The 26878-nt window shown below is 45.2% G+C and overlaps 1 protein-coding gene across 2 annotated transcripts in view; it reads left to right on the top strand.

Moving 5' to 3' along the window:
• Positions 1 to 26878, top strand: part of LOC143815892 (transcription elongation factor A protein 3-like) — a 531124-nt gene that overhangs the window by 462481 nt on the left and 41765 nt on the right. For both annotated transcript variants that reach the window (XM_077295629.1, XM_077295627.1), the window contains one exon: positions 12935 to 13006. In XM_077295629.1, coding sequence (XP_077151744.1) covers positions 12935 to 13006 — 72 coding nt within the window. The remainder of the gene's footprint in view (positions 1 to 12934; positions 13007 to 26878) is intronic.

Raw genomic sequence — 26878 nt, 5'->3', positions numbered from 1 at the left:
CGCATGCGTCTTTTCTATGCTTGCGTTTGGTTGCAGAACTGCAACATGTAGTAATTTCTAGAGGCTTTTTTTGCGGCAAAAAAACCGCATTGCTGTCTATGTAAACACATGCGTTTTTAACCCCTTAACGACCGCCGATACGCCTTTTAACGGCGGCCGCTAAGGGTACTTAAACCACAGCGCCGTTAATTAACGGCGCTGTGGAAAAAGTGTATAGCGCCCCCCAGAGTCGGATTTTCTCTGGGGTCTCGGTTGCCGAGGGTAGCCGAGACCCCAGAGAACATGATTCGGGGGGTTTTTACCGACCCCCGAGTTGCGATCGCCGGTAATTAACCGTTTACCGGCGGTCGCAACAAAAAAAAAAAAAACGCGATTTGCCGTTTAATTTCTCTGTCCTCCGATGTGATCGCACATCGGAGGACAGAGAAATGTGGTCCCCGATGGCCCCCAATAGCCCCCCAATACTTACCTACCTCCCCCGGTGCTCCTCGTGTCTCCCCATGGGCGCCGCCATCTTTTTTCCGGGAAAAAATGGCGGGCGCACGCGCAGTGCGCCCGCCGCCCGGCACCCGGATGTTCTTTGGGGTCTCGGCTGCCGGGGGTAGCCGAGACCCCAAAGAACATGATCGGGGTCGATTTGCACCGACCCCTGCTTTGCGATCGCCGGTAATTAACAGTTTACCGGCGACCGCAAAAAAAAAAAAAAAAAAAAAAGCGATCAGTTATTTCTCTGTCCTCTGATGTGATCGCACATCAGAGGACAGAGAAATAGGGGGATTCGGGGACCCTATCATACTCACCCGGGGTCCCTGGGTCCTCTTCTGTCTTCTCCTGCCAGCCGGCTTTTTCATCATGGCGGGCGCATGCGCAGTGCGCCCGCCATCTGCTGCCATCTGCCGGCCGGCAGGAGAAGACAAGTTGGGGCTAAAATTAGGGTTAGGGTTAGGGTTAGGGTTAGAGTTAGGGTTAGGGTTAGGGTTAGAGTTAGGGTTAGGGTTGGGGCTAAATTTAGGGTTAGGGTTAGGGCTAGGGTTAGGGTTAGGCTACTTTCACACTAGCGTTTTTTGGCTTCCGTCGCAATGCGTCGTTGGAGAAAAAACGCATCCTGCAAAAGTGCTTGCAGGATGCGTTTTTTCTCCATTGGCTTGCATTAGCGACGCATTGCGACGGATTGCCACATGTCGCATCCGTCGTGCGACGGATGCGTCGTGCTTCGGCGGACCGTCGACACAAAAAAAACTACATGTAACTTTTTTGTGCGACGTGTCCCACATATTTCAGTGCCACGTGCCACGTATCTAAGTGACACGTGCCACGTATCAAAGTGCCACGTGCCACATATTTCAGTGCCACGTATCAAAGTGCCACGTGCCACGTATCAAAGTGCCACGTGCCACGTATCAAAGTGCCACGTGCCACGTATCAAAGTGCCACGTGCCACATATTTCAGTGCCACGTGCCACGTATCAAAGTGCCACGTGCCACGTATCAAAGTGCCACGTGCCACATCTTTCAGTGCCACGTGCCACGTATTTAAGAGACACGTGCCACGTATCAAAGTGCCACGTGCCACATATTTCAGTGCCACGTGCCACGTATTTAAGTGACACGTGCCACGTATCAAAGTGCCACGTGCCACATATTTCAGTGCCACGTATCAAAGTGCCACGTGCCACGTATCAAAGTGCCACGTGCCACGTATCAAAGTGCCACGTGCCACGTATCAAAGTGCCACGTGCCACATATTTCAGTGCCACGTGCCACGTATCAAAGTGCCACGTGCCACGTATCAAAGTGCCACGTGCCACATCTTTCAGTGCCACGTGCCACGTATTTAAGAGACACGTGCCACGTATCAAAGTGCCACGTGCCACATATTTCAGTGCCACGTATTTAAGTGACACGTGCCACGTATCAAAGTGCCACGTATCACGTATTTCAGTGCCACGTATTTAAGTGACACGTATCACGTATAAGTGCCACGTGTCACGTATTTAATTGCCACATATTTAAGTGCCACGTATCAAGATTTTCCATGGAGAACAGACACATCCAGAGATATGTCTGCTCTCCACGGCTGCAGCAACACACTGACAGGAGCCATAGTTCCTGTCGGTGTGTCACTGCGCATGCGCGAGCGAGTTTACCGGCGGTCATTGACCCCGGCACTCTCGCTTAACGGCAGTGCTGCGTGGGAAAGTTCAACGCAGCTGTACTGCTGTTAACCGAGACGCCGGAGTCATTGAACTCCGGAACAGTACGCGATACACTGCTAGGAGCTTCGCTCCTGGCAGTGTATCGCCGGAGAGCAGCCGATCGGCGTGGGACACTCGTTTTATGGATTCTGCGGACAGGGAGTATGAATTTGGTTTATTATTTTTGGATTTTTTCCTGGAGGATCGAGGGCTTCGCCTACAAGTGTGCTGTTGGTGAGTATATACTCTGTGTTATATGTTGTATGTACTGTGTGTCATGTATGTGTATTGTGTGTAGGTGTTTTGTGTAACTTTACAATTGTGCTAAGTCGCCGGACACAGGGACAACTCTCCCATCCTAATACCGGATGGGAGTAGTAGTCCCATACGGCGACTTAGCACAATGGTGGCACTAGCGTCGCATGGGGACACACACACGCACACACACGCACACACACACACACAGAAGGACTCCATGCTGCTTCACTGGGGGGCGGGGGCTTCCCTCTTCCTGTCCGACGTCACGTCCGGTCCTGGGTGTCAACCCCTCCGTACAAAGACGCCGACACCCAGGACAAAGGCGCTGTGTGTGGAAGGTAATATGGGGCCCTAGGGGGATACGCAGACACGCCGCTGCGTAAAGAATTGACATGTCAATTCTTTTTACGCCGGCGTGTTTGCAGACAAAAGCGCCGCGTTTTTTTGCGGTGTGTCTGAACGGCAAAGTGAATTTCTCATTCACTTTGCCGGCAGACGAAAATGACATTGCGCATTTTTGAAAAGCGCCCGCAAAATAGCGCTCAAAAATGCACTATGTCTGAAAGTAGCCTAAGGCTTCTTTCACACTTGCGTCGGTACGGGGCGGTCGCAATGCGTCGGCCCGATGTACCGACGCACGTTGTGAAAATTGTGCACAACGTGGGCAGCGGATGCAGTTTTTCAACGCATCCGCTGCCCAGGCTATGTCCTGGGGAGGAGGGGGCAGAGTTACGGCCACGCATCCGCGGAAATGGCGGACGCGACGTACAAAAAAAAGGTTACATTGAACTTTTTTTGTGACGACGGGGGCTAAAGTTATGGTTAGGGTTGGGGCTAAAGTTAGGGTTGGGGCTAAAGTTAGGGTTAGAGTTGGGATTAGGGTTAGGGTTTGGATTAGGGTTGGGATTAGTGTTACGTTTGGGATTAGGGTTGGGATTAGGGTTAGGGTTGGGATTAGGGTTAGGGGTGTGTTGGATTTAGGGTTTTGATTAGGGTTATGGTTAGGGTTGAGATTAGGGCTGTTTTGGGGTTAGGGTTGTGATTATCGTTAGGGTTGTGATTAGGATTATGGATCGGGTTGAGATTAGGGTTAGGGCTGTGTTGGGGTTAGGGTTGGAGTTAGAATTGGGGGGTTTCCACTGTTTAGGTACATCAGGGGGTCTCCAAACACGACAGCCAATTTTGCGCTAAAAAAGTCAAATGGTACTCCCTCCCTTCTGAGCTCTGCCGTGCGCCCAAACAGTGGTTTACCCCCACATATGGGGCATCAGCGTACTCGGGATAAATTGGACAACAACTTTTGGGGTCCAATTTCTCCTGTTACCCTTGTGAAAATAAAAACTTGGGGGCTAAAAATCTTTTTTGTTGGAAAAAAATATATTTTTTTATTTTCACTACTCTGCATTATAAATTTCTGTGAAGCACTTGAGCTTTCAAAGTTCTCACCACATATCTAGATAAGTTCCTTAGGGGGTCTAGTTTCCAAAATTTGGTCACTTGTGGGGGTTTCTACTGTTTAGGTACATTAGGGGTCTGCAAACGCAACATAACGCCCGCAGACAATTCTATCAAAGTCTGCATTGCAAAATGGCGCTCCTTCCCTTCCGAGCTCTGCCGTGCGCCCAAACAGTGGTTTACCCCCACATATGGGGTACCAGCATACTCAGGACAAATTGGACAACAACTTTTGGGGTCCAATTTCTCTTGTTACCCTTGTGAAAATAAAAATTTGGGGGCTAAAAAAATCTTTTTTGTGGGAAAAAAAATATTTTTTATTTTCACTACTCTGCATTATAAACTTCTGTGAAGCACTTGGGCATTCAAAGTTCTCACCACATATCTAGATAAGTTCCTTGGGGGGTCTATTTTCCAAAATGGGGTCACTTGTTGGGGGTTTCTACTGTTTAGGTACATTAGGGGTCTGCAAAGGCAACATAACGCCCGCAGACAATTCTATCAAAGTCTGCATTCCAAAATGGCACTCCTTCCCTTCCGAGCTCTGCCATGCGCCCAAACAGTGGTTTACCCCCACATATGGGGTACCAGCATACTCAGGACAAATTGGACAACAACTTTTGGGGTCCAATTTCTCTTGTTACCCTTGTGAAAATAAAAACTTGGGGGCTAAAAAATCTTTATTGTTAAAAAATATATATTTTTTATTTTCACGACTCTGCATTATAAACTTCTGTGATGCACTTGGGCATTCAAAGTTCTCACTACACATCTAGATAAGTTCCATGGGGGGTCTAGTTTCCAAAATGGGGTCACTTTTGGGGGGTTTCTGCTGTTTAGGCACATCAGGGGCTCTCCAAACGCGACATGGCGTCCGATCTCAATTCCAGTCAATTTTGCATTGAAAAGTCAAATGGCGCTCCTTTGCTTCCGAGCTCAGCCATGCGCCCAAACAGTGGTTTACCCCCACATATGGGGTGTCGGCGTACTCAAGACAAATTGTACAACAGCTTCTGGGGTCCATTTTCTCCTGTTACCCTTGGTAAAATAAAAATTTGGAGGCAAAAAGATCATTTTTGTAGAAAAAATGCGATTTTTTTATTTTCACGGCTCTACGTTATAAACTTCTGTGAAGCACCTGGGGGTTTAAAGTGCTCACCACACATCTAGATAAGTTCCTTAAGGGGTCTAGTTTCCAAAATGGTGTCATATGTGGGGGGTCTCTACTGTTTAGGCACATCAGCGGCTCTCCAAACGTGACATGGCGTCCGATCTCAATTCCAGCCAATTCTACATTGAAAAAGTAAAACGACACTCCTTCTCTTCCAAGCTCTGCGGTGCGCCCAAACAGTGGTTTACCCCCATATATGGGGTATCGACGTACTCAGGAGAAATTGCACAACAACTTTTGTGGTCTAATTTCTCCTGTTACCCTTGTGAAAATAAAAATTTGGGGGCAAAAAGATCATTTTTGTAGAAAAAATGAGATTTTTTATTTTCACGGCTCTACGTTATAAACTTCTGTGAAGCACTTGGGGGTTCAAAGTGCTCACCACACATCTAGATAAGTTCCTTGGGGGGTCTAGTTTCCAAAATGGTATCACTTGTGGGGGGTTTCCACTGTTTAGGCACATCAGGGACTCTCCAAACGCGACATGGCATCCGATCTCAATTCCAGCCAATTCTGCATTGAAAAAGTCAAACGGTGCTCCTTCACTTCCAAGCTCTGCGGTGCGCCCAAACAGTGGTTTACCTCCACATATGGGGTATCGACGTACTCAGGAGAAATTGCACAACAACTTTTGTGGTCTAATTTCTCCTGTTACCCTTGTGAAAATAAGAATTTGTGGGCGAAAAAATCATTTTTGTGAAAACAAATGCGATTTTTTATTTTCACGGCTCTACGTTATAAACTTCTGTGAAGCACTTGGGGGTTCAAAGTGCTCACCACACATCTAGATAAGTTCCTTGGGGGGTCTAGTTTCCAAAATGCTATCACTTGTGGGGGTTTTCCACTGTTTAGGCACATCAGGGACTCTCCAAACGCGACATGGCATCCGATCTCAATTCCAGCCAATTCTGCATTGAAAAAGTCAAACGGTGCTCCTTCACTTCCAAGCTCTGCGGTGCGCCCAAACAGTGGTTTACCTCCACATATGGGGTATCGACGTACTCAGGAGAAATTGCACAACAACTTTTGTGGTCTAATTTCTCCTGTTACCCTTGTGAAAATAAGAATTTGTGGGCGAAAAAATCATTTTTGTGAAAACAAATGCGATTTTTTATTTTCACGGCTCTACGTTATAAACTTCTGTGAAGCACTTGGGGGTTCAAAGTGCTCACCACACATCTAGATAAGTTCCTTGGGGGGTCTAGTTTCCAAAATGGTGTCACTTGTGGGGGGTTTCCACTGTTTGGGCACATTAGGGGCTCTCCAAACGCGACATGGCGTCCGATCTCAATTCCAGCCAATTCTGCATTGAAACAGTCAAACGGTGCTCCTTCACTTCCAAGCTCTGCGGTGCGCCCAAACAGTGGTTTACCTCCACATATGGGGTATCAGCGTACTCAGGAAAAATTGCACAACAAAATTTGTGGTTAAATTTCTGTTTTTACGCTTGTGAAAATTAAAAAAAATGGTTCTGAAGTAAAATGTTTGCAAAAAAAAGTAAAATGTTAATTTTTTTCTTCCACATTGTTTTAGTTCCTGTGAAGTACGTAAAGGGTTAATAAACTTCTTGAATGTGGTTTTGAGCAGCTTGAGGGGTGCAGTTTTTAGAATGGTGTCACACTTGGTTATTTTCTATCATATAGACCCCTCAAAATCACTTCAAAGGTGATGTGGTCCCTAAAAAAAACATGGTGTTGTAAAAATGAGAAATTGCTGGTCAACTTTTAACCCTTATAACTCCCTAACAAAAAAAAAAATTGTTTCCAAAATTGTGCTGATGTAAAGTAGACATGTGAGAAATGTTATTTATTAACTATTTTTTGTGACATATCTCTCTGATTTAAGGGCATAAAAATACAAAGTTTGAAAATTGCAAAATTTTAAAAATTTTCGCCATATTTCCATTTTTTTCATAAATAATCGCAAGTAATATCGAAGAAGTGTTACCACTAACTTGAAGTACAACATGTCACGAAAAAACAATCTCAGAATCAGCGGGATCCGATAAAGCGTTTCAGAGTTATAACCTCATAAAGTGACACTGGTCAGAATTGTAAAAATTGGCTCGGTCATTAAGTACAGGTACCTTCACACGAAGCGACGCTGCAGCGATAGCGACAACGATGTCGATCGCTGCAGCGTCGCTGTTTGGTCGCTGGAGAGCTGTCACACAGACCGCTCTCCAGCGATCAACTATGCCGAGGTCCCCTGGTAACCAGGGTAAACATCGGGTAACTAAGCGCAGGGCCGCGCTTAGTAACCCGATGTTTACCCTGGTTACCAGCGTAAAATCTAAAAAAAACAAACAGCACATACTTACATTCACGTCCCCCTGCGTCCACTTCCTGACTGACTGAGCGCCGTACAGTGAGAGCAGAGCGGTGACGTCACCGCTGTGCTGCTTTCACTTTCACTTTGCGGCGCTGAGTCAGAGGAGGAAGCAGACTGCAGGGGACGCAATGTGAGTATGTGCTGTTTGTTTTTTTTACATTTTACGCTAGTAACCAGGGTAAACATCGGGTAACTAAGCGCGGCCCTGCGCTTAGTAACCCGATGTTTACCCTGGTTACCAGTGTAAAATATCGCTGGTATCGTTGCTTTTGCTTTCAAACACAACGATACACAGCGATCGGACGACCAAATAAAGTTCTGGACTTTATTCAGCGACCAGCGACATCACAGCAGGATCCTGATCGCTGCTGCGTGTCAAACGAAACGATATCGCTAGCGAGGACGCTGCAACGTCACGGATTGCTAGCGATATCGTTATAATGTCGTTTCGTGTGAAGGTACCTTACCAAATTGGCTCTGTCACTAAGGGGTTAAGCACATGCGTTTGGTTGCGTTTTAATAGAAAAAAACAATAATACACACTGATAAGCCTCCCCCCACCATCAAGGTGATAAAGGGATCCAAACCCTAACCCTAGGGATCCTAACTAGGGTTGAGCGAAACAGATCGGCCAATTTCAAAAGTCACCGACTTTTGGCAAAGTCGGGTTTCGTTATATATATATATATATATTGAGACACATATATATATATAGGAAAAAAAAACAATCAGCACTCCCAATGTGAACATGTGCAAGCTGCAAACTGCAACACATAGATAAAAAAAAAATCACAGCAGCACATGTACATGAATCGGCCATGTGAAAACACAGACAAATACACATTTCTCAAAAATATTATTTCAGAAAAAAATTTTCAAAAATTTTTTTTTCATAAAACTTACAGTTAAAGATGAAATGGAGATTCCTAGCGCATAAATTGGCCAATTCATGTGTGCCCATCAACCACGGCAAGGTGATCTCCCCCTGATGGGTCCTACTCTACTGTACATGCCACTCTTGGGCCACCAGCCTACAACTCTGGACAAAACATGTCACTCTGGGCTAAACCTACAATTTATGGGCAGGTAGAGTTGATTACCGCCACCTGCAAGGTCAATGGGAGGAGTGCAAGATAAGTCTGTGGATGCTGCCACATCCATACAAATTTTTTATCTATGTGTTGCAGTTTGCAGCTTGCACGTGTTCACATTGGGAGTGCTGATTGGTTTTTTTTCCTCTATTTGTATGGATGTGGCAGCATCCACAGACTTATCTTGCACTCCTCCCATTGACCTTGCAGGTGGCGGTTATCAACTCTACCTGCCCATAAATTGTAGGTTTAGCCCAGAGTGACATGTTTTGTCCAGAGTTGTAGGCTGGTGGCCCAAGAGTGGTATGTACAGTAGAGTAGGTCCCATCAGGGGGAGATCACCTTGCCGTGGTTGATGGGCACACATAAATTGGCCAATTTATGCGCTAAGAATCTCCATTTCATCTTTAACTGTAAGTTTTATGAAAAAAAAATTAAAAATTTTTTTATGAAAAAATATTTTTGAGAAATGTGTATTTGTCTGTGTTTTCTCATGGCCGATTCATGTACATGTGCTGCTGTGTTTTTTTTTATCTATGTGTTGCAGTTCCCAGGCTCGAGGTCATATGAGGACATCCAGCAGAGGGTGCATCACCGCGACTGAAGGTAACTACAGGTCATTGACCTACATTACCTTCATTCCCCGGGGTTTACAGGCAGGAGCACAGCTGCATTATAGCAGAGCTCCTGCCTGTAAAATATTTTAACCCCTTCAGATGGATTTACATCGTGGGACGTTACAGATCTACGGAAGGTATGTATATTGTTGGTTTATTATTTTTAATTTGTTACAGAACGAAGGTCTTCAGGTGGATTGAGAGAGCAAAAAAATATTACAACAACCTGTGTGTTTATTTCATTAAAATACTTTGCAATATTGTGTGTGTGTTTTTTTTAACCATTTCATACAATTGGATTAATAATGGATAGGTGTCATAATTGACGCCTCTCCATTATTAATCTGGCTTAATGTCACCTTACAATAGCAAGGTGGCATTAACCCTTCATTACCCCATATCCCACTGCTACACGGGAATGGGAAGAGAGTGGCCAAGTGCCAGAATTGGCGCATCTTCCAGATGTGCCTTTTCTGGGGTGGCTGGGGGCAGATGTTTATAGCCGGGGGGGGGGGGCAAATAACCATGGACCCTCTCTAGGCTATTAACATCTGCCCTCAGTCACTGGCTTTACCACTCTGGCAGAGAAAATTGCGCGGGAGCCCACGTCAATTTTTTCCGTGATTTAACCCTTAAATTTAATAGCTACAGCGCCGAAATTTTGCACATACACACTACTAACATTAGTAGTGTGGAATATGCAAAAAAAAGGGGGATATGACATGGTTTACTGTATGTAAACCATGTGTCATATCATGTCGGGTTTAGGCAGGAGAAATGAAAAGCCGGCAATTGAATTACCGGCTTTTGTGATATATCGCGCTGAAGTAAATATAGCTTTTTCTATTTATATTGGGTTTTCTAGATGATTTTGATGATTGGCAGCTGTCACACACTTCTCAGCATGCGTTTCAAAAACGCAAACGCAGGAAAAAATGCATGTAAACACGTCAAAACGCAGCGTTTTTTTACCGCATGAGAAAAACGCATACGTCTAACAAACGCAGCGTTTGCACGCGTTTACATGCGTTTTTTCAACACCTGCGTTTGCGTTTTAAACGCTGCGTTTTTAAACGCAAATGTGAAACTAGCCTAAGTCATATGCCTGAGACCTGGTGGGACAAGACTCTGCAAAGTATCACTGGTATACCCGCTGAGCCCACACATAGGTATTCACCCCCAGTCTGGCAAGGATCTCACCTCTCAATTTCACATAGTCCAGAGCATCGTCCCGACTAAGGTCCAGGTAGGTCTTCTGGGCATCTCCCATCAGGAAGGGGTCCACCACTTCAGCACACTGGGTCACCAGCAAACTCTCCTGCTCTGCAATGTGTTCGAAGATGGTGAGGAAGGACTCCATGTCATCCTTAGGACTCATCTTCCTCAGCGCTGACCGGACTTTGTAACAGACCTCAGACCGGAAAATAGTCGCTGGTGGGGCTGCCTCTCGCATAGCCACGATCTGTGGCATTAAGAGGTTATTTGTCTGCTGCTGTTGTTGATTAAATATCTCTTGCTGCCGTTGCTGCTGCTCCTTCTGGCACTATAGCTGCTGTTGGTGCTGCTCATGTTGAGTGAGGACCAACTGTGTTAGGGTCTGCGGAACGCACCGAATATATTTATTGATGTGATTGGGGCGTTCGCAACCCGGGATCCACCGTGCAGGAAATATCCTGCCGCTAAGTGAATGGCGGCACAATATGGCGGTATTAACCAGCTCTGTTAGCTTCACAGAGCGGCCGAAAATGCTAAGCTCTGTGCCCTGTTAACTCTCACAGAGACACAGGCTAACTACCCAGAAGAGAGCAGTCAGTGGTCATGCATGCACACAACACTCCTCGCCGGAGGTGCCAGCATTCTAGGGGCTTATTTCAGCCGGGTCCCTGAATATTCTCATACACAATCTCCTCGCCGGAGGTGCCAGCATTCTAGGGGCTTATTTCAGCCGGGTCCCCGAACACATTCACACATATGACCACAGTGGCGCAAAGCATGTAACTTTAGAAGATACTAGCGCATGGCCTTGCGGCCATGCGAGCCTTAAATAGCTGCAGCACGTAAAGGACCTTCCAAAAGAGGACCAATGAGAAACTGCTACAGAGCCTGTGTACCTACAGGACCTTCCTAGAAAGACCAATAGATTTGGCTGCAGTACCTGAACATGTGACCCTTGATCTCCACTGAGAGATCTTACCCTGGGCATGCTCAGTGTGTGCAAAGTAGGACTTAGTCCCAGAAAAGCCTGTTCGCAGTAGATCAGTGCAGGGTACAATAACAGAGCCTGGAGAGGAAGCAATAACTTTGCACTGAATCAGACTAAGTGAGACGCTGGGACCGACGTCTCCGCTGAGCAGGCTCCACTGCGGTCGATGGAGAATGGGAGACCGCAGCAGACACGGATCAAGATTCCCCCTGTGCAGCAGAGGAAACTCGACTCCTAACAAACTGCTTCAAAAGTTTGAAAGCTTTAGCTGTAGCTTTTCCGGCTTAATTATCAACATGCAGCATGCTTTGGGGTATGCCTCAGTTCACACTGCTCTGCATTCTCCAGCCACATGTAGTGCAGCGGTGTCGTCGCTGTGCAGTGATAAGGCAGTGACCCGGCAAAAGTTCAAAATAAAGTCTTGCTTAATTTACAGCGTACTCACAAACAGAAAAGGTAAAACGGATCCTCCGGATCACAGCCAAGAAAACAAAGGCTATCCCTGACCGGTTGCCGTATTGTACGGCACCAACGTGTATGCTGAGGGTGCCAGGCTTTTTGGCTCCGCTTGGTCCTGTGTTGCCTCACACAGGTAATGCTCTGCAGGGCTGTCTGCTCTGACTGCTTGCAGACCAAACAGACACAACCAAACCCTTTACTACAGGGCCTTTAAGTTGAATCTGTGGCCATGGGCCACATGGAAAACCCGGAGCCGGAGAGGAAACGGACCAATCCAACTACCTTCCTCTAGTCCGTTTCAAACATAAAAGCTTATGACAGTTTTATCCTAAATCTGACTTGGACAAATAGCTTGCGCAAAGCTACCCTTACTTTTATTCTGCATTGCAATCACAGCTATGCCTGCAACTGCAATGCACTCCCACGACCTCCATATGCTTCTTTTCACATCCTGAGGGACACATAGCAACCCTCACATATAACATCGGTCACTGCCTCACAAATGACATAAATTGTCTCTTTCCTCTAAGATCAGATGAGTAGATTGGCAATATTAGATTACAAATATTCCTAATGCTATTTGAGTAATGCAGTTGTAATTATTTCTTCTTCTATATAAAATATGAACTACTATTGACAATGATATCTTGGAAAATGCTGTGGCCTTTTTCTCTTTAATGGTTTAGATTTTCAGGTATTGTATAGACATAAGAATTTTTTCAAATTTGAGTATGACACTGCCAGCACTTAATCACTGTTCATTTTAAAATTCATCAATGCTGGTGATTATAATGTATAATATATATATATTAATAATCTAAGCACTTCCACCATTCATCCCATTAATAAACGGCGCATATATAATCTATTATAAAATCCAACGCTCTATAATAAATAATTTTTAATACTTTCTATACAGAAATAAAGCATAATTATTTCTTGCTTAACTTCAATTTGGGATAAGTACCATAGTGCGGTTACAGAATACAAATATCTGATGTACAGTGGTGAGCTAATATAATCAGACAATGCTGAATATACATTGATTTATCCAAAAAAATGTTGCTCATAGTAAGTACATCCAAAATTAAGACTCAATTTGAATAGTAAATTTGCTTTAATTGTCTCAAGAATTTTTTCTTTAATTCCTACAGGTGCAAACACGGAGTGCAGATGAACCAATGACAACTTTTGTGTTATGCAATGAGTGTGGACATCGTTGGAAGGTAAGATTTGCTTTGTTTAGAGTATGTTCACTAATTTGTCGTAGACTGTTCAGTCTTACCTCCCAGTTGGTGAAATTTAAAGGGGTGATAAATATTTGGCCAATAGAAATAGAAGTACCGTATATACTCGAGTATAAGCTGACCTGAGTATAAGCCCCCTAACTTTGCCACAAAAAACTTGGAAGACTTATTGACTCAAGTATAAGTCTAGGATGGGAAATGCAGCAGCTACTGGTAAATTTCAAAAAATAAAAATAGATGCTAATAAAAGTAAAATTAATTGAGACATCAGCAGGTTAAGGCTATGTGCACACATTCCGGATTTTTTGCGCATTTTTTCAGTGGTTTTCTGAGACAAAAACACTTAAAAAACACATACATTAAGCATCCCATCATTTTTAATGCATTCCGCAATTTTTGTGCACATGCTGTGTTTTTTCTGCGATAAAAACGCATCGCAGAAAAAAACACAACATGTTAATTAATTTTGAGGGTTTTTTGCGGATTTCCCACTATTTATTGCATTTTGAAGCTCCGGAAAAAAACGCAAAAAATCTGCACAAAAAAAACACGATAAAAACGCGCAAAAAAGGTATGCAGATTTCCTGCGGAAAAAGTCTGGTTTTGTTCAGGAAATTTCTGCATATAATCCTGACGTGTGCACATGGCCTAAATTTTTGAATATCCATATTGAATCAGGAGCCCCATTGTTATGATCTGGTGACCTTGGAGCTGCATGAAACCTTCTCAGGAGACGTGGAATCTATACTGACCGCAAACCCTGAACTTAACACCGCTACTAGAAGTAGCCGTGGGGTGTACCTATCACAACCTAGACACCTTGACACAGCCGGAGGACTACATACCCCTATAGATGGAAATGGGAACGCTAGCTTGCCTCAGAGCAGAACCCCAAAGGATAGGCAGCCCCCCACATATATTGACTGTGAATAGGAGAGGAACGACACACACAGGTAGAAAACAGATTTCAGCAAAAGAGGCCACTCTTAACTAAACAGGGAAAGATAGGACAGAATACTAAGCGGTCAGTATTAAAACACTTCAAAAATACCCACAGCAGAAGATACAAAAAGTTCTACAAACTAACTAAAGTCATGGAATGTACATCTGCCTCTCCTGAGAATCCAACCAGACTGTGAATACACTGACACAATCAAAGCTGGACAAAACAACAATGAATAGTACTGTATCATTAAGCACCCAGCATGGGTGCACAAAGAAACCAGACACTTATCTTGCAGATTTGGCAGTAAGGCAGAAGGAACCAGGCAAGGACTAAACCTCCAAAAACATTGGACAACTGGCAAGGACTAATGAATCCTGCAAGCCTAAATAGCCCAGTCAGAACTGCAATCAGTAGATTCACCTGACCAGAGCTGCAAACCAGGGACCACTGCACTACCATCCACAACCACCGGAGGGAGCCAAAAAGCCGAATTCACAACAGTACCCCCCCCCCTTGAGGAGGGGTCACCGAACCCTCACCAGAGCCCCCAGGCCGATCAGGACGAGCCAAATGAAAAGCATGAACCAAATCAGCAGCATGGACATCGGAGGCAAAAACCCAAGAATTATCCTCCTGGCCATAACCCTTCCATTTGACAAGATACTGAAGCCTCCACCTCGAAACACGAGAATCTAAAATCTTCTCAACCACATACTCCAACTCCCCATCAACCAACACAGGGGCCGGAGGATCAACAGAGGGAACAACAGGTACCACATATTTCCGCAATAAAGATCTATGGAAGACATTATGGATAGAAAAAGAGGCAGGAAGCGCCAAACGAAAAGACACAGGATTAATAATCTCAGAAATCTTATAAGGACCAATAAACCGAGGCTTAAACTTAGGAGAAGAAACCTTCATAGGAACATGACGGGAAGACAACCAGACCAGATCCCCAACCCGAAGCAGGGAACCAACACCCCGACGACGGTTAGCAAAACGTTGAGCCTTCTCCTGAGACAACACCAAATTGTCTACCACATGAGTCCAAATCTGCTGCAACCTGTCAACCACAGAATCTACACCAGGACAGTCAGAAGGCTCAACCTGCCCACAGGAAAAACGAGGATGAAAACCAAAATTACAAAAAAAAGGCGGAACCAAAGTAGCCGAACTAGCCCGATTATTAAGGGCAAACTCAGCCAAATGCAAAAAGGTTACCCAATCATCCTGATCAGCAGACACAAAGCATCTCAAATAAGTCTCCAAGGTCTGATTAGTTCGCTCGGTCTGGCCATTTGTCTGGGGATGAAATGCAGAGGAAAAAGATAGCTCAATGCCCAGCCTAGCACAAAAGGCCCGCCAAAACCTAGAAAGAAACTGGGAACCCCTGTCAGACACTATATTCTCTGGAATACCATGCAAACGAACCACATGCTGAAAAAACAACGAGACCAAATCTGAGGAGGACGGCAATTTAGGCAAAGGCACCAAATGAACCATCTTAGAGAACCGGTCACAAACAACCCAGATAACCGACATCTTCTGGGAGACGGGAAGATCAGAAATAAAATCCATAGAAATATGCGTCCAAGGCCTCTCAGGGACCGGCAAAGGCAAAAGCAACCCGCTAGCACGGGAACAACACGGCTTGGCCCGCGCACAAGTCCCACAGGACTGCACAAAAGAACGCACATCACGAGACAAAGAAGGCCACCAAAAGGACCTACCAACCAAGTCTCTGGTACCAAAAATACCAGGATGACCAGCCAACACAGAACAATGAACCTCAGAAATCACTCTGCTAGTCCATCTGTCAGGAACAAACAATTTCCCCACCGGACAGCGATCAGGTCTGTCAGCCTGAAATTCCTGAAGAACCCGTCGTAAATCAGGGGAAATGGCAGAAAGAATAACCCCCTCCTTCAAAATGCCGACCGGTTCAAAACCTCAGGAGAATCAGGCAAAAAACTCCTAGAAAGGGCATCAGCCTTAATATTCTTGGAACCCGGAAGATACGAGACCACAAAATCAAAACGGGAAAAAAACAAAGACCATCGAGCCTGTCTAGGATTCAGCCGCTTGGCAGACTCGAGGTAAATCAGATTCTTATGATCAGTCAGGACCACAAAACGGTGCTTAGCCCCCTCCAGCCAATGTCGCCACTCCTCAAACGCCCACTTCATAGCCAACAACTCACGATTGCCGACATCATAATTGCATTCAGCAGGCGAAAATTTACGGGAAAAGAAGGCACATGGTTTAATCAAGGAACCACTAGGATCCCTCTGAGACAAAACGGCCCCTGCGCCAATCTCAGAAGCATCAACCTCAACCTGAAACGGAAGAGAAACATCTGGTTGACACAACACAGGAGCAGAAGTAAATTGACGCTTAAGCTCTTGAAAGGCAGATACCGCTGCAGAGGACCAATTCGCCACATCAGCACCTTTCTTTGTCAAATCGGTCAAGGGTTTAACCACGCTGGAAAAGCCAGCAATAAAACGGCGATAAAAATTTGCAAAACCCCAAAATTTCTGAAGGCTCTTTACGGACGTGGGTTGAATCCAATCATGAATGGCCTGAACCTTAACTGGATCCATCTCGATAGATGAAGGAGAAAAAATAAAACCCAAAAAAGAAACCTTCTGCACCCCAAAGAGACACTTAGACCCCTTCACAAACAAAGCATTGTCACGAAGGATCTGAAACACCATCCTGACCTGCTGCACATGAGACTCCCAATCATCAGAAAAAATCTAAATATCGTCCAGATATACAATCAGGAATTTATCAATATAATTCCGGAAGATATCATGCATGAAAGATTGAAAAACAGATGGAGCATTAGAGAGCCCGAACGGCATCACAAGGTATTCAAAATGGCCTTCGGGCGTATTGAACGCAGTTTTCCATTCATCACCCTGCTTAATACGAACAAGATTATACGCCCCCGAAGGTCAATCTTTGTAAAGCAACAAGCCCCCTTAATCCTAGCAAACAAATCGGAAAGCAAAGGTAAAGGGTATTGAAACTTGACCGTGATCTTATTCAAGAGGCGATAATCAATACAGGGTCTCAGGGAGCCATCCTTCTTAGCAACAAAAAAAAATCCAGCTCCCATCGGTGAAGAAGATGGCCGAATATGCCCTTTCTCCAAAGACTCCTTAACATAACTCCGCATAGCGGTATGTTCAGGCACAGACAGATTGAAGAGTCGGCCCTTAGGAAACTTATAGCCTGGAATCAACTCAATAGCACAATCACAGGCCCTGTTTGGTGGAAGAGAACTGGACTTGGGTTCATCGAATACATCCTGAAAATCAGACAAAAACTCTGGGATTTCGGAAGAGGAAGAAGAAGAGATGGACATTAAAAGAACATCATTATGAACTAGTCACAGACATAGACTTTCAATCCAACACAGGATTGTGTACCTGCAACCACGGAAAACCCAGTACGATAGCATCATGTAAATTATGCAACACCAGAAATCGACAATCTTCCTGATGGGCTGGTGCCATACGCATGGTCACCTGTGTCCAAAACTGGGGCTTATTTTTAGCCAAAGGTGTAGCATCAATGCCCCTTAAAGGAATAAGGTTCTGCAAAGGCTGCAAGGGAAAACCACAACGCTTGGCAAACTCAAAGTCCATTAAATTCAAAGCGGCTCCTGAATCCACAAACGCCATGACAGAAAATGATGACAATGAGCAAATCAAGGACACAGATAACAGAAACTTAGGTTGTACAGTACTGATGGTAAATGAACTAGCGATCCTCTTTGTCCGCTTAGGGCAGACTGAAATAACATGAGAGGCATCGCCACAATAGTAACACAACCTATTTTGACGTCTGAATCCCTGTCGTTCTGTTCTAGACAGAATCCTATGACACTGCATTGGCTCAGGACTCTGCTCAGAGGACAATGCCACAGCGTGCACAATTCGGCGCTTCCGCAAGCGCCGATCAATCTGAATAGCCAGAGACATAGAATCGCTCAGATCGACAGGCGTGGGAAACCCCACCATAACATCTTTAACGGATTCAGAAAGACCCTTTCTGAAAATTGCTGCCAAAGCATCATCATTCCATTTAGTCAGCACTAGTGTTGAGCGATACCGTCCGATACTTGAAAGTATCGGTATCGGAAAGTATCGGCCGATACCGGTAAAGTATCGGATCTGATCCGATACCGATACCCGATACCAATACAAGTCATTGGGACTCAAGTATCGGAAGGTATCCCTGATGGTTCCCAGGGTCTGAAGGAGATTAAACTCTCCTTCAGGCCCTGGGATCCATATTAATGTGTAAAATAAAGAATTAAAACAAAAATATTGATATACTCACCTCTCCGACGCAGCCTGGACCTTACCGCTGTGAACCGGCAGCCTTCTTTGCTTAAAATGAGCGCGTTCAGCACCTTCCATGATGTCACGGCTTCTGATTGGTCGCGTGCCGCTCATGTGACCGCCACGCGACCAATCAGAAACCGTGACGTCATCCCTCAGGTCCTAAATTCCTAGAAACTTCCGATTCCGATTCCCGATACCACAAAAGTATCGGATCTCGGTATCGGAATTCCGATACCGCAGGTATCGGCCGATACCCGATACTTGCGGTATCGGAATGCTCAACACTAGTCAGCACAGACCATTTTCTAATAGACAGAATACTAAGCAGTCAGTATTAAAACACTTCAAAAATACCCACAGCAGAAAATACAAAAAGTTCCACAAACTAACTAAAGTCATGGAATGTACATCTGCCTCTCCTGAGAATCCAAGCAGACTGTGAATACACTGACACAATCAAAGCTGGACAAAACAACAATGAATAGTACTGTATCATTAAGCACCCAGCATGGGTGCACAAAGAAACCAGACACTTATCTTGCAGATTTGGCAGTAAAGGTACCTTCACATTAAGCGACGCTGCAGCGATAGCGACAACGATGCCGATCGCTGCAGCTTCGCTGTTTGATCGCTGGAGAGCTGTCACACAGACCGCTCTACAGCGACCAACGATGCCGAGGTCCCTGGGTAACCAGGGTAAACATCGGGTTACTAAGCGCAGGGCCGCGCTTAGTAACCCGATGTTTACCCTGGTTACCAGCGTAAAATGTAAAAAAAACAAACAGTACATACTTACATTCGCGTCCCCCGGCCTCCGCTTCCTGCACTGACTGAGCGCCGACCCTAACAGCAGAGCGGTGACGTCACCGCTGTGCTGTACTTTCACTTTCACTTTACAGCGCTCAGTCAGTGTGGGAAGCGGACGCCGGGGGACGCGAAGGTGAGTATGTAGTGTTTGTTTTTTTTACATTTTACACTGGTAACCAGGGTAAACATCGGGGGGTAAACATCGGGTTACTAAGCGCGGCCCTGCACTTAGTAACCCGATGTTTACCCTGGTTACCAGTGTAAAACATCGCTGGTATCGTTGCTTTTGGTGTCAAACACGACGATACACGCCGGTCTGACGACCAAATAAAGTTCTGAACTTTGTTCAATGACCAGCGATATCACAGCAGGATCCTGATCGCTGCTGCGTGTCAAACTAAACGATATCGCTAGCCAGGACGCTGCAACGTCACGGATCGCTAGCGATATCGTTTAGTGTGAAGGTACCTTAAGGCAGAAGGAACCAGGCAAGGACTAAACCTCCAAAAACAATGGACAACTGGCAAGGACTAATGAATCCTGCAAGCCTAAATAGCCCAGTCAGAACTGCAATCAGTAGATTCACCTGACCAGAGCTGCAAACCAGGGACCACTGCACTACCATCCACAACCACCGGAGGGAGCCAAAAAGCCGAATTCACAACACCCCATATAATGCTCCATACAGTTCATGATGGCCCCATAAGATGCTCCATACAAAATGAGCCCCATATAATGCTCCATAAAGTTCATGATGGGCCCCATAAGAGGCTCCATACAAAAAATATGCCCCATATAATGCTACACAAAGTTTAATAATGGCCCCATAAGATGCTCCATATTAAAATATGCCCTATATAATGCTGCATAAAAGGTTAATGATGGCCCCATAAGATGCTCCATACAAAAATATGCCCCAAATGCTGCTCCATAAAGGTTGATGGCCCCATAAGTTGATCCATAGAATAATATGCCCCATATAATGTTCCATTAAAGTTGATGCGCCCCATAAGATGCTCCATACAAAAAATATGCCCCATATAATGCTGCACAAAGGTTAATAATGGCCCCATAAGATGCTCCATATTAAAATATGCCCCATATAAAGCTGCATAAAAGGTTAATGATGGCCCCATAAGATGCTCCATTGAATAATATGTCCCATATGCTGCTGCTGCTGCGATTAAGAAAAAAAAAATGACATACTCACCTCTCGTCGCTGGGGGCTAGGTACTGGGGTCCCCGACACTTGCGATATTCACCTGTCCCCATTCCACCGCCGCATGCTGCTGTGTCTTCTGGGTCTCTGCAGTGGCTGTTCAGGCAGAGTATTTTTCCCGCAATCCCCCTGGGGGTCCTTTTAAGGTCTAAAAACATCTGAAAATGATGGAAACACAGCTCAAATGACATAGGAACATCATGGGGATTGCCCCGGGAGGCATTCCTAACTCCTAGTTCACAGCTTTGAACAATTTTTTTCGAGATTCATGCCATTTTTCCCAGTGCCACAAAAACACACTAAAATGAAACCATAACGGATTTTACTGGGAAATATGTCAAGGTACATCCTTTGCAGGTTAAAGACTTACCTGTAAGGCCAAATAATTAACCCCACTTTCCTCCCCCACTTGGGCTTAGTTCAGACGCAACATTTTTTAAGCGTTTTTCAACTTTAACATTGCTTTCAACCACTACAATGGCACTCACTGGAAAATGTCATTGTAACATTTAACAACCCTAGCTGGCCATGTGGTGTGTGACACATACGCAGACCCACTGGTGCATCAGGCGGCATTAATCTTCTTAAAGGGCCATTATTAAGCAGTGGGTCTCCTAAACTGTTGTAGCCTATGCTGTGAGTGGATGGGCTGCCAAGAATTACAACGGGCCACAAAACCCCTTTCATAAGATGTCCAGGAGGGCCTCCTGAAAAAAATGTTGCATTGAATGCAAGGCCTGCCCTGCTACCAATTCATATGCACTCCAATAAGCCTTTGAACCCACATACTGGATGGGCCCATGCAAACCAATTTCACAATATTCATTTTGTACTCCCATACTCCATTGTTTTACACATTGGCAGCAAGGCCAGCCCTGCTGTATAGTCAGTCATATGCACCCCATTACGCCTTGGAACCCACATACTGGATTGGCCCATAAAATCCACTTCACAATATGCATTTTGTACGCCTGTACTCCTTTGTATTACACATTGGCAGGAAGGCCAGCCCTGTTGCATAGTCATATGCACCCCATTACGCCTTTGAACCCACATACTGGATGGGCCCATGAAAATCCACCTCACAATATGCATTTTGTACTCCCGTACTCCTTTGTTTTACACATATGCAGAAAGGCTAGCCCTGCTGCATAGTCATATGCACCCCATTTCGCCTTTGAACCCACATACTGGATGGGCCCATGAAAATCCACCTCACAATATGCATTTTGTACTCCCATACTCCTTTGTTTTACACATATGCAGAAAGGCCAGCCCTGCTGCATAGTCATATGCACCCCATTACGCCTTTGAACCCGCAAACTGGATGGGCCCATGAAAATCCACTTCACAATATGCATTTTGTACTCCCGTTATCCTTTGTTTTACACATTGACAGAAAGGCCAGCCCTGCTGCATAGTGATATGCACCCCATTATGCCTTTGAACCCACATACTGGATGGGCTCATGAAAATCCACTTGTATTTTTTAATTGTATGATGGTTCCCTCTTTGCAGAATTATTTATAGTAGAATTTGGCAATTTTATTTGCCTTGTATTTAACACTAAGGCTCAGATACGGCTTTAAAGAAGGCTAACACTTGCAATACAATGCAATTTTATTGCAAAGTACAAAATTCAAGGAATAGTATGATTGAAAAGTGTGAGTGCGTACACTTTTGTATATGAACTTAACATACAAAGGATAATAAGTACATATAAGGATTAAATACATATAATGATTATGTATATATATATATATATATAAAGATTAACTACATACAGTATACTTACATCATCAGCAAGAGGCTTTTAAGCATCATCCATCTGGAATATCAGAGAAGCAACACCAAGACAGAGAACCCTTGGGAGATTACCTACACTGCATGGGCATCCCCAATTATGCAAGTATGTGCACACTGTATATGTACAGGTACCCCAGTTTTGGCATCTGTCTTAGTCACGTTTCTCTGGTCTTATATATTGATTTACACTATGTAGTAACTGTAGTTTCACCCAGACCTTCAAGCGGCCAGCTTTCAAGGTTGTATGAAACTGAGATAGCATAGAGTCATCAGACGAGGGGCCATTAACACCTAGAATATAAAAGCCGAAAGGATTTAGATCAAACCACCACAGGCAGAGCTTCAGTAAACCTTAATGTTTTACAATGACAAACAGCAAGCATATAGAGGCTAAAGGCCCCGTCTCACATAGCGAGATCGCTAGCGAGATCGCTGCTGAGTCACAAGTTTTGTGATGCAACAGCGACCTCCATAGCGATCTCGCTATGTGTGACACGTACCAGCGATCAGGCCCCTGCTGCGAGATCGCTGGTCGTGTCGGAATGGCCTGGACCTTTTTTTGGTCGTTGAGGCCCCGCTGACATCGCTGAATCGGTGTGTGTGACACCGATCCAGCGATGTCTTCACTGGTAACCAGGGTAAACATCGGGTTACTAAGCGCAGGGCCGCGCTTAGTAACCCGATGTTTACCCTGGTTACCAAAAAAAACAAACAGTACATACTCGCCTTTCGGTGTCCAGGTCCCTTGCCGTCTGCTTCCTGCTCTCACTGACTGCCGGCCGTACAGTGAGAAGTGAGAGCGCAGCAGTGACGTCACCGCTGTGATCTGCTCTCACTGTACGGCCGGATCTCAGTCAGAGCGGGAAGCAGACGGCAAGGGACCTGGACACCGAAAGGCGAGTATGTAGTGTTTGTTTTTTTTGGTAACCAGGGTAAACATCGGGTTACTAAGCGCGGCCCTGCGCTTAGTAACCCGATGTTTACCCTGGTTACCCGGGTGCTGCAGGGGGACTTCGGCATCGTTGAAGACAGTTTCAACGATGCCGAAGTTGTTCCCCTGATCGTTGGTCGCTGGAGAGCGGTCTGTGTGACAGCTCCCCAGCGACCACACAGCGACTTACCAACGATCACGGCCAGGTCGTATCGCTGGTCGTGATCGTTGGTAAATCGCTTAGTGAGACGGGGCCTTTAGAACGGTTTGTGAAATGAGTAAACAAACATTTCTCAAGATTGTGTCACTATGAGCATTGTCTGTCACATCTGTACATGTTTGACAAGAAATGCAGCTATGTAATTTTCTGAATGCATTCGGTATACAGTATTTTATTCTGGATTCCAAATCGCCATTTATATATTCGCTATTTGTACAATTGATGCAGCAAAAGTTATGTCTCTCAAGGAGAGAAACTAATATAGTAGACAGATAAATATTTGTAATGAACTACTGAGCCAAACTAACAGAATTGCTTTATCAAATTTATACAGAGTGTATTGTGTCCAATGTGAGCAACCAGGCAACACAAAAAGGAGCTTTTCAAGTGAGCTCTTTACAGTACACAAATGTTATGAAGTCTTTGCCAACAAGGATGTGGTTTCACCAATTGGGGGGTACCTTTTTTAAAAATATACTATTGCCATCACAGCCCCCCTTGCTCAAAATTCTGTGGCCTACAACAGTACAGAACACGTTCACCCAGGTCATGTCATCAAAGATAAGGAAGAGACATTGCAGGAAACAGAGTTAAGAAGCAGGCCCAATGTAGGGGTGTGGGTCTCTGAGACTTGTAATGAAGGGCATGAGCTGACAAACAATTCACCAATGGGGGTACCTTTTTTTAAAAAATATACTATTGCCATCACAGCCCCCTTGCCCAAAATTCACCGGCCTATAATAGTGCAGAGCACATTCACCCTGGTCATTTAGTGGGAGTTAAAGAAGAGACATTGCAGGAGACAGAGTTTAGAAGTAGGCCCAATGTAGGGGTGTGGGTCTCTGAGACTTGAAATGGAAGGCATGAGCTGAAAAACAATTCCCCAATGGGGGTCCTTTTTAATAAATAAAATAGTGCCATCACAGCCCCCTTGACCAAAATTCACTGGTCTATAACAGTAGAGAGCACATTCACCCTGATCATCTGGTGGCAGTTAAAGAAGAGACATTATAGAAGACATAGTTAAGAAATAGGTGCAATGTGGGGGTGTGGGTCTCTGAGACTTGTATTGGAGGGCATGAGCTAAAAAACAATTTCCCAATTTGGGGTCTTTTTTAAATTAAAGAAATAGTGCCATCACAGCCCCTTTGCCCAAAATTCACTGGCCTATAACAGTACCGAGCACGTTCACCCTGGTAATCTAGTAGCAGTTAAAGAAGAGACATTGCAGGAGACAGAGTTAAGAAGTAGCCCCAATGTAGGGGTGTGGGTCTCTGAGACTTGTAATGGTGGTCATGAGCTGACAAACAATTCCCCAATGGGGGGTCCTTTTTCTAATAAATGAAATAGTGCCATCACAGCCCCCTTTCCCAAAATTCACCGGCCTTTAACAGTACAGAGCACATTCACCCTGGTCATCTAGTGGTTCTGGATGCTGAAGATGAGGATAACGAGGAGGATAAGAACAAACAGACCAAATCTGGAAGCATATACCCATGTGTGGTTGTGAAGAGGTTCATGAAAATACACCTCCCAAAAACAGAGAATGTATTTGAGGTTATGTTTCGCTGTTTTCACTTGGTGGTGTACAGAAGTCTTTCCCAATCCTTGTTCATTTTTATAAGAGTCAGCTTGTCAGCATTTTCAGTTGACAGGCAGATGTGCTTATCTGTTATAATTCCACCAGTGGCACTAAAAACCTGCTCTGATAGAACGCTAGCAGCAGGGCAGGCCAGGACCTCCAAGGCGTAGAGAGCCTGTTCATGCCAGCTTGGATACCCAATAATTAAAAGGCAAAGAAGAATCACGGAGGACATTTGTGCGATCTTCAAGGTACTCCCTCACCATCTTCCCAAACATTGCTCTTTTTGTGACAGCACCCCTTGACTCTGTGCCATCATGATGGGAGGGTCTGAGAAAACTGTCCCAGAACTTTGCCATTGTTCCCCTGCCTAGGCTGGATTGTACTTCTGTCTCTCTCGCTTGGACTCCTTGGTTCTACAGCAAACTCTGACATCTGCTGCCAGAATTCTCACATGGAAATTTTCTAAGTAATTCCGCTACAAGGGCCCTATGGTACTACAATATTTTAGTACACCTCTCTGCTTCTGGTAGAAGAGGTTGAAAGTTTTCCTTGTAGCGTGGGTCTAGAAGTGTCACCAACCAGTAATGAGTGTCACCCAAAATTTTTATAATGCGAGAATCTCGTGAAATGCAGCGCAACTTAAAGTCAGCCATGCGTGCCAGACTGCTAACAGGCAAGACTTCCATGTCCTCACCAACAGGACGGCTGACCATGCTGTCTTCCTCCACCTCATCCTCATCCTCCTCCTCCCTGTCCTCAGGCCATCCCCGCTGAATAGATGGTATAACAGCAGTGCTTGTAATACCGTCAATAGCGCATGAAAGTAGCTCTTGTTTTTCCTCCTCCTCCTCCTCATTGCCTACCAATCCACGTTGAGAAGACATGGGGCTGGACTGAGTGTAATCCGCCTGTATGGTTCCTTGTTCCATGTCCTCATTCTCTGCCTGCAATGTATCCTCTTTATTTGTGAGCAGAGAGGTTTTCAGAATGCTGAGAAGCGGGATGGTGATGCTAATTATGGCATAATCGTCGCTCACCATCTTGGCAGTCCTCAAAATTTTGGAGGATGGTACATATGTCTGACATCCATGTTCTCTCCTGAGGTCTTATGTGTGGAGTCTGAACTGAATATCAACGGCCTTGTTGATGTTGGTAGTCAACAACTGCCCTCTTCTGCTCACAAATTCTTTCCAACATATGCAGGGTAGAGTTCCAGCGCGTGGGGATATCACACACCAGTCGGTGAGCTGGCAGATGCAAATGCTGCTGAAGCATGGCAAGGGTGGCTGAATCTGTAACTGACTTTCTAAAATGGGCAGACAGACGGCGTACTTTCACCAGCAGATCTGGCAGCTCTGGGTAGCTTTTCAGAAAACGTTGAACCACTGTCATGTCGGACGCTGTTCAGACCAGGTCGTTCGACAGATAGCGGTAATTCCGCTTTTGACCACTATGCGCTCATTGGCGTCGGCTAGATTTTATCTAGCTGGTCCAGGGTTAAATTACCTGGTGCTCAGATTGGAAGCTGGGCCATGCCCACTGCCTTTAAATAGTTCTCCTGAACATTGGGCGTCGCCGATTATAGCTTCTGTCTTGTGCATGTTATCTCGGTCTGGAGTGGTGAGCTAGTAGTTGGAGTATCGTTGCTGGTGGTGTATTTCCCTTTGTCTTATTTGCTCCTTCCTATATTTGTATTTGTTTTGCCCTTTGCATTTATAGTGTATTCCTGAGTGACTGCGGCGTTGTGCTTATTTTTCCGTTATCCTTGTCTGTGCTAACTGTGGGTATTGGAGTGTGGACTCTTCACTGGGTGGTGGGTTGTGGTTTCAGCCTAGGGTTGAAACAGGAGATAGGGCGAGGGTGGAGGCTCAGACATGCACACCATCAGTGTAAACTCTGGGTAGAGGGTCAGTCAGGATTCCCCTGGTCTGAGGGAAATCGCAGGGGCCCGGGTTATTAGCTCTATCCTACCTAGG

The sequence above is a fragment of the Ranitomeya variabilis genome, chromosome 3, assembly GCF_051348905.1.
Source record: "Ranitomeya variabilis isolate aRanVar5 chromosome 3, aRanVar5.hap1, whole genome shotgun sequence".
NCBI lineage: Eukaryota > Metazoa > Chordata > Amphibia > Anura > Dendrobatidae > Ranitomeya > Ranitomeya variabilis.
Note: the sequence above shows the minus strand (reverse complement) of the source record. Positions and strands in the feature narration are given on the sequence as shown.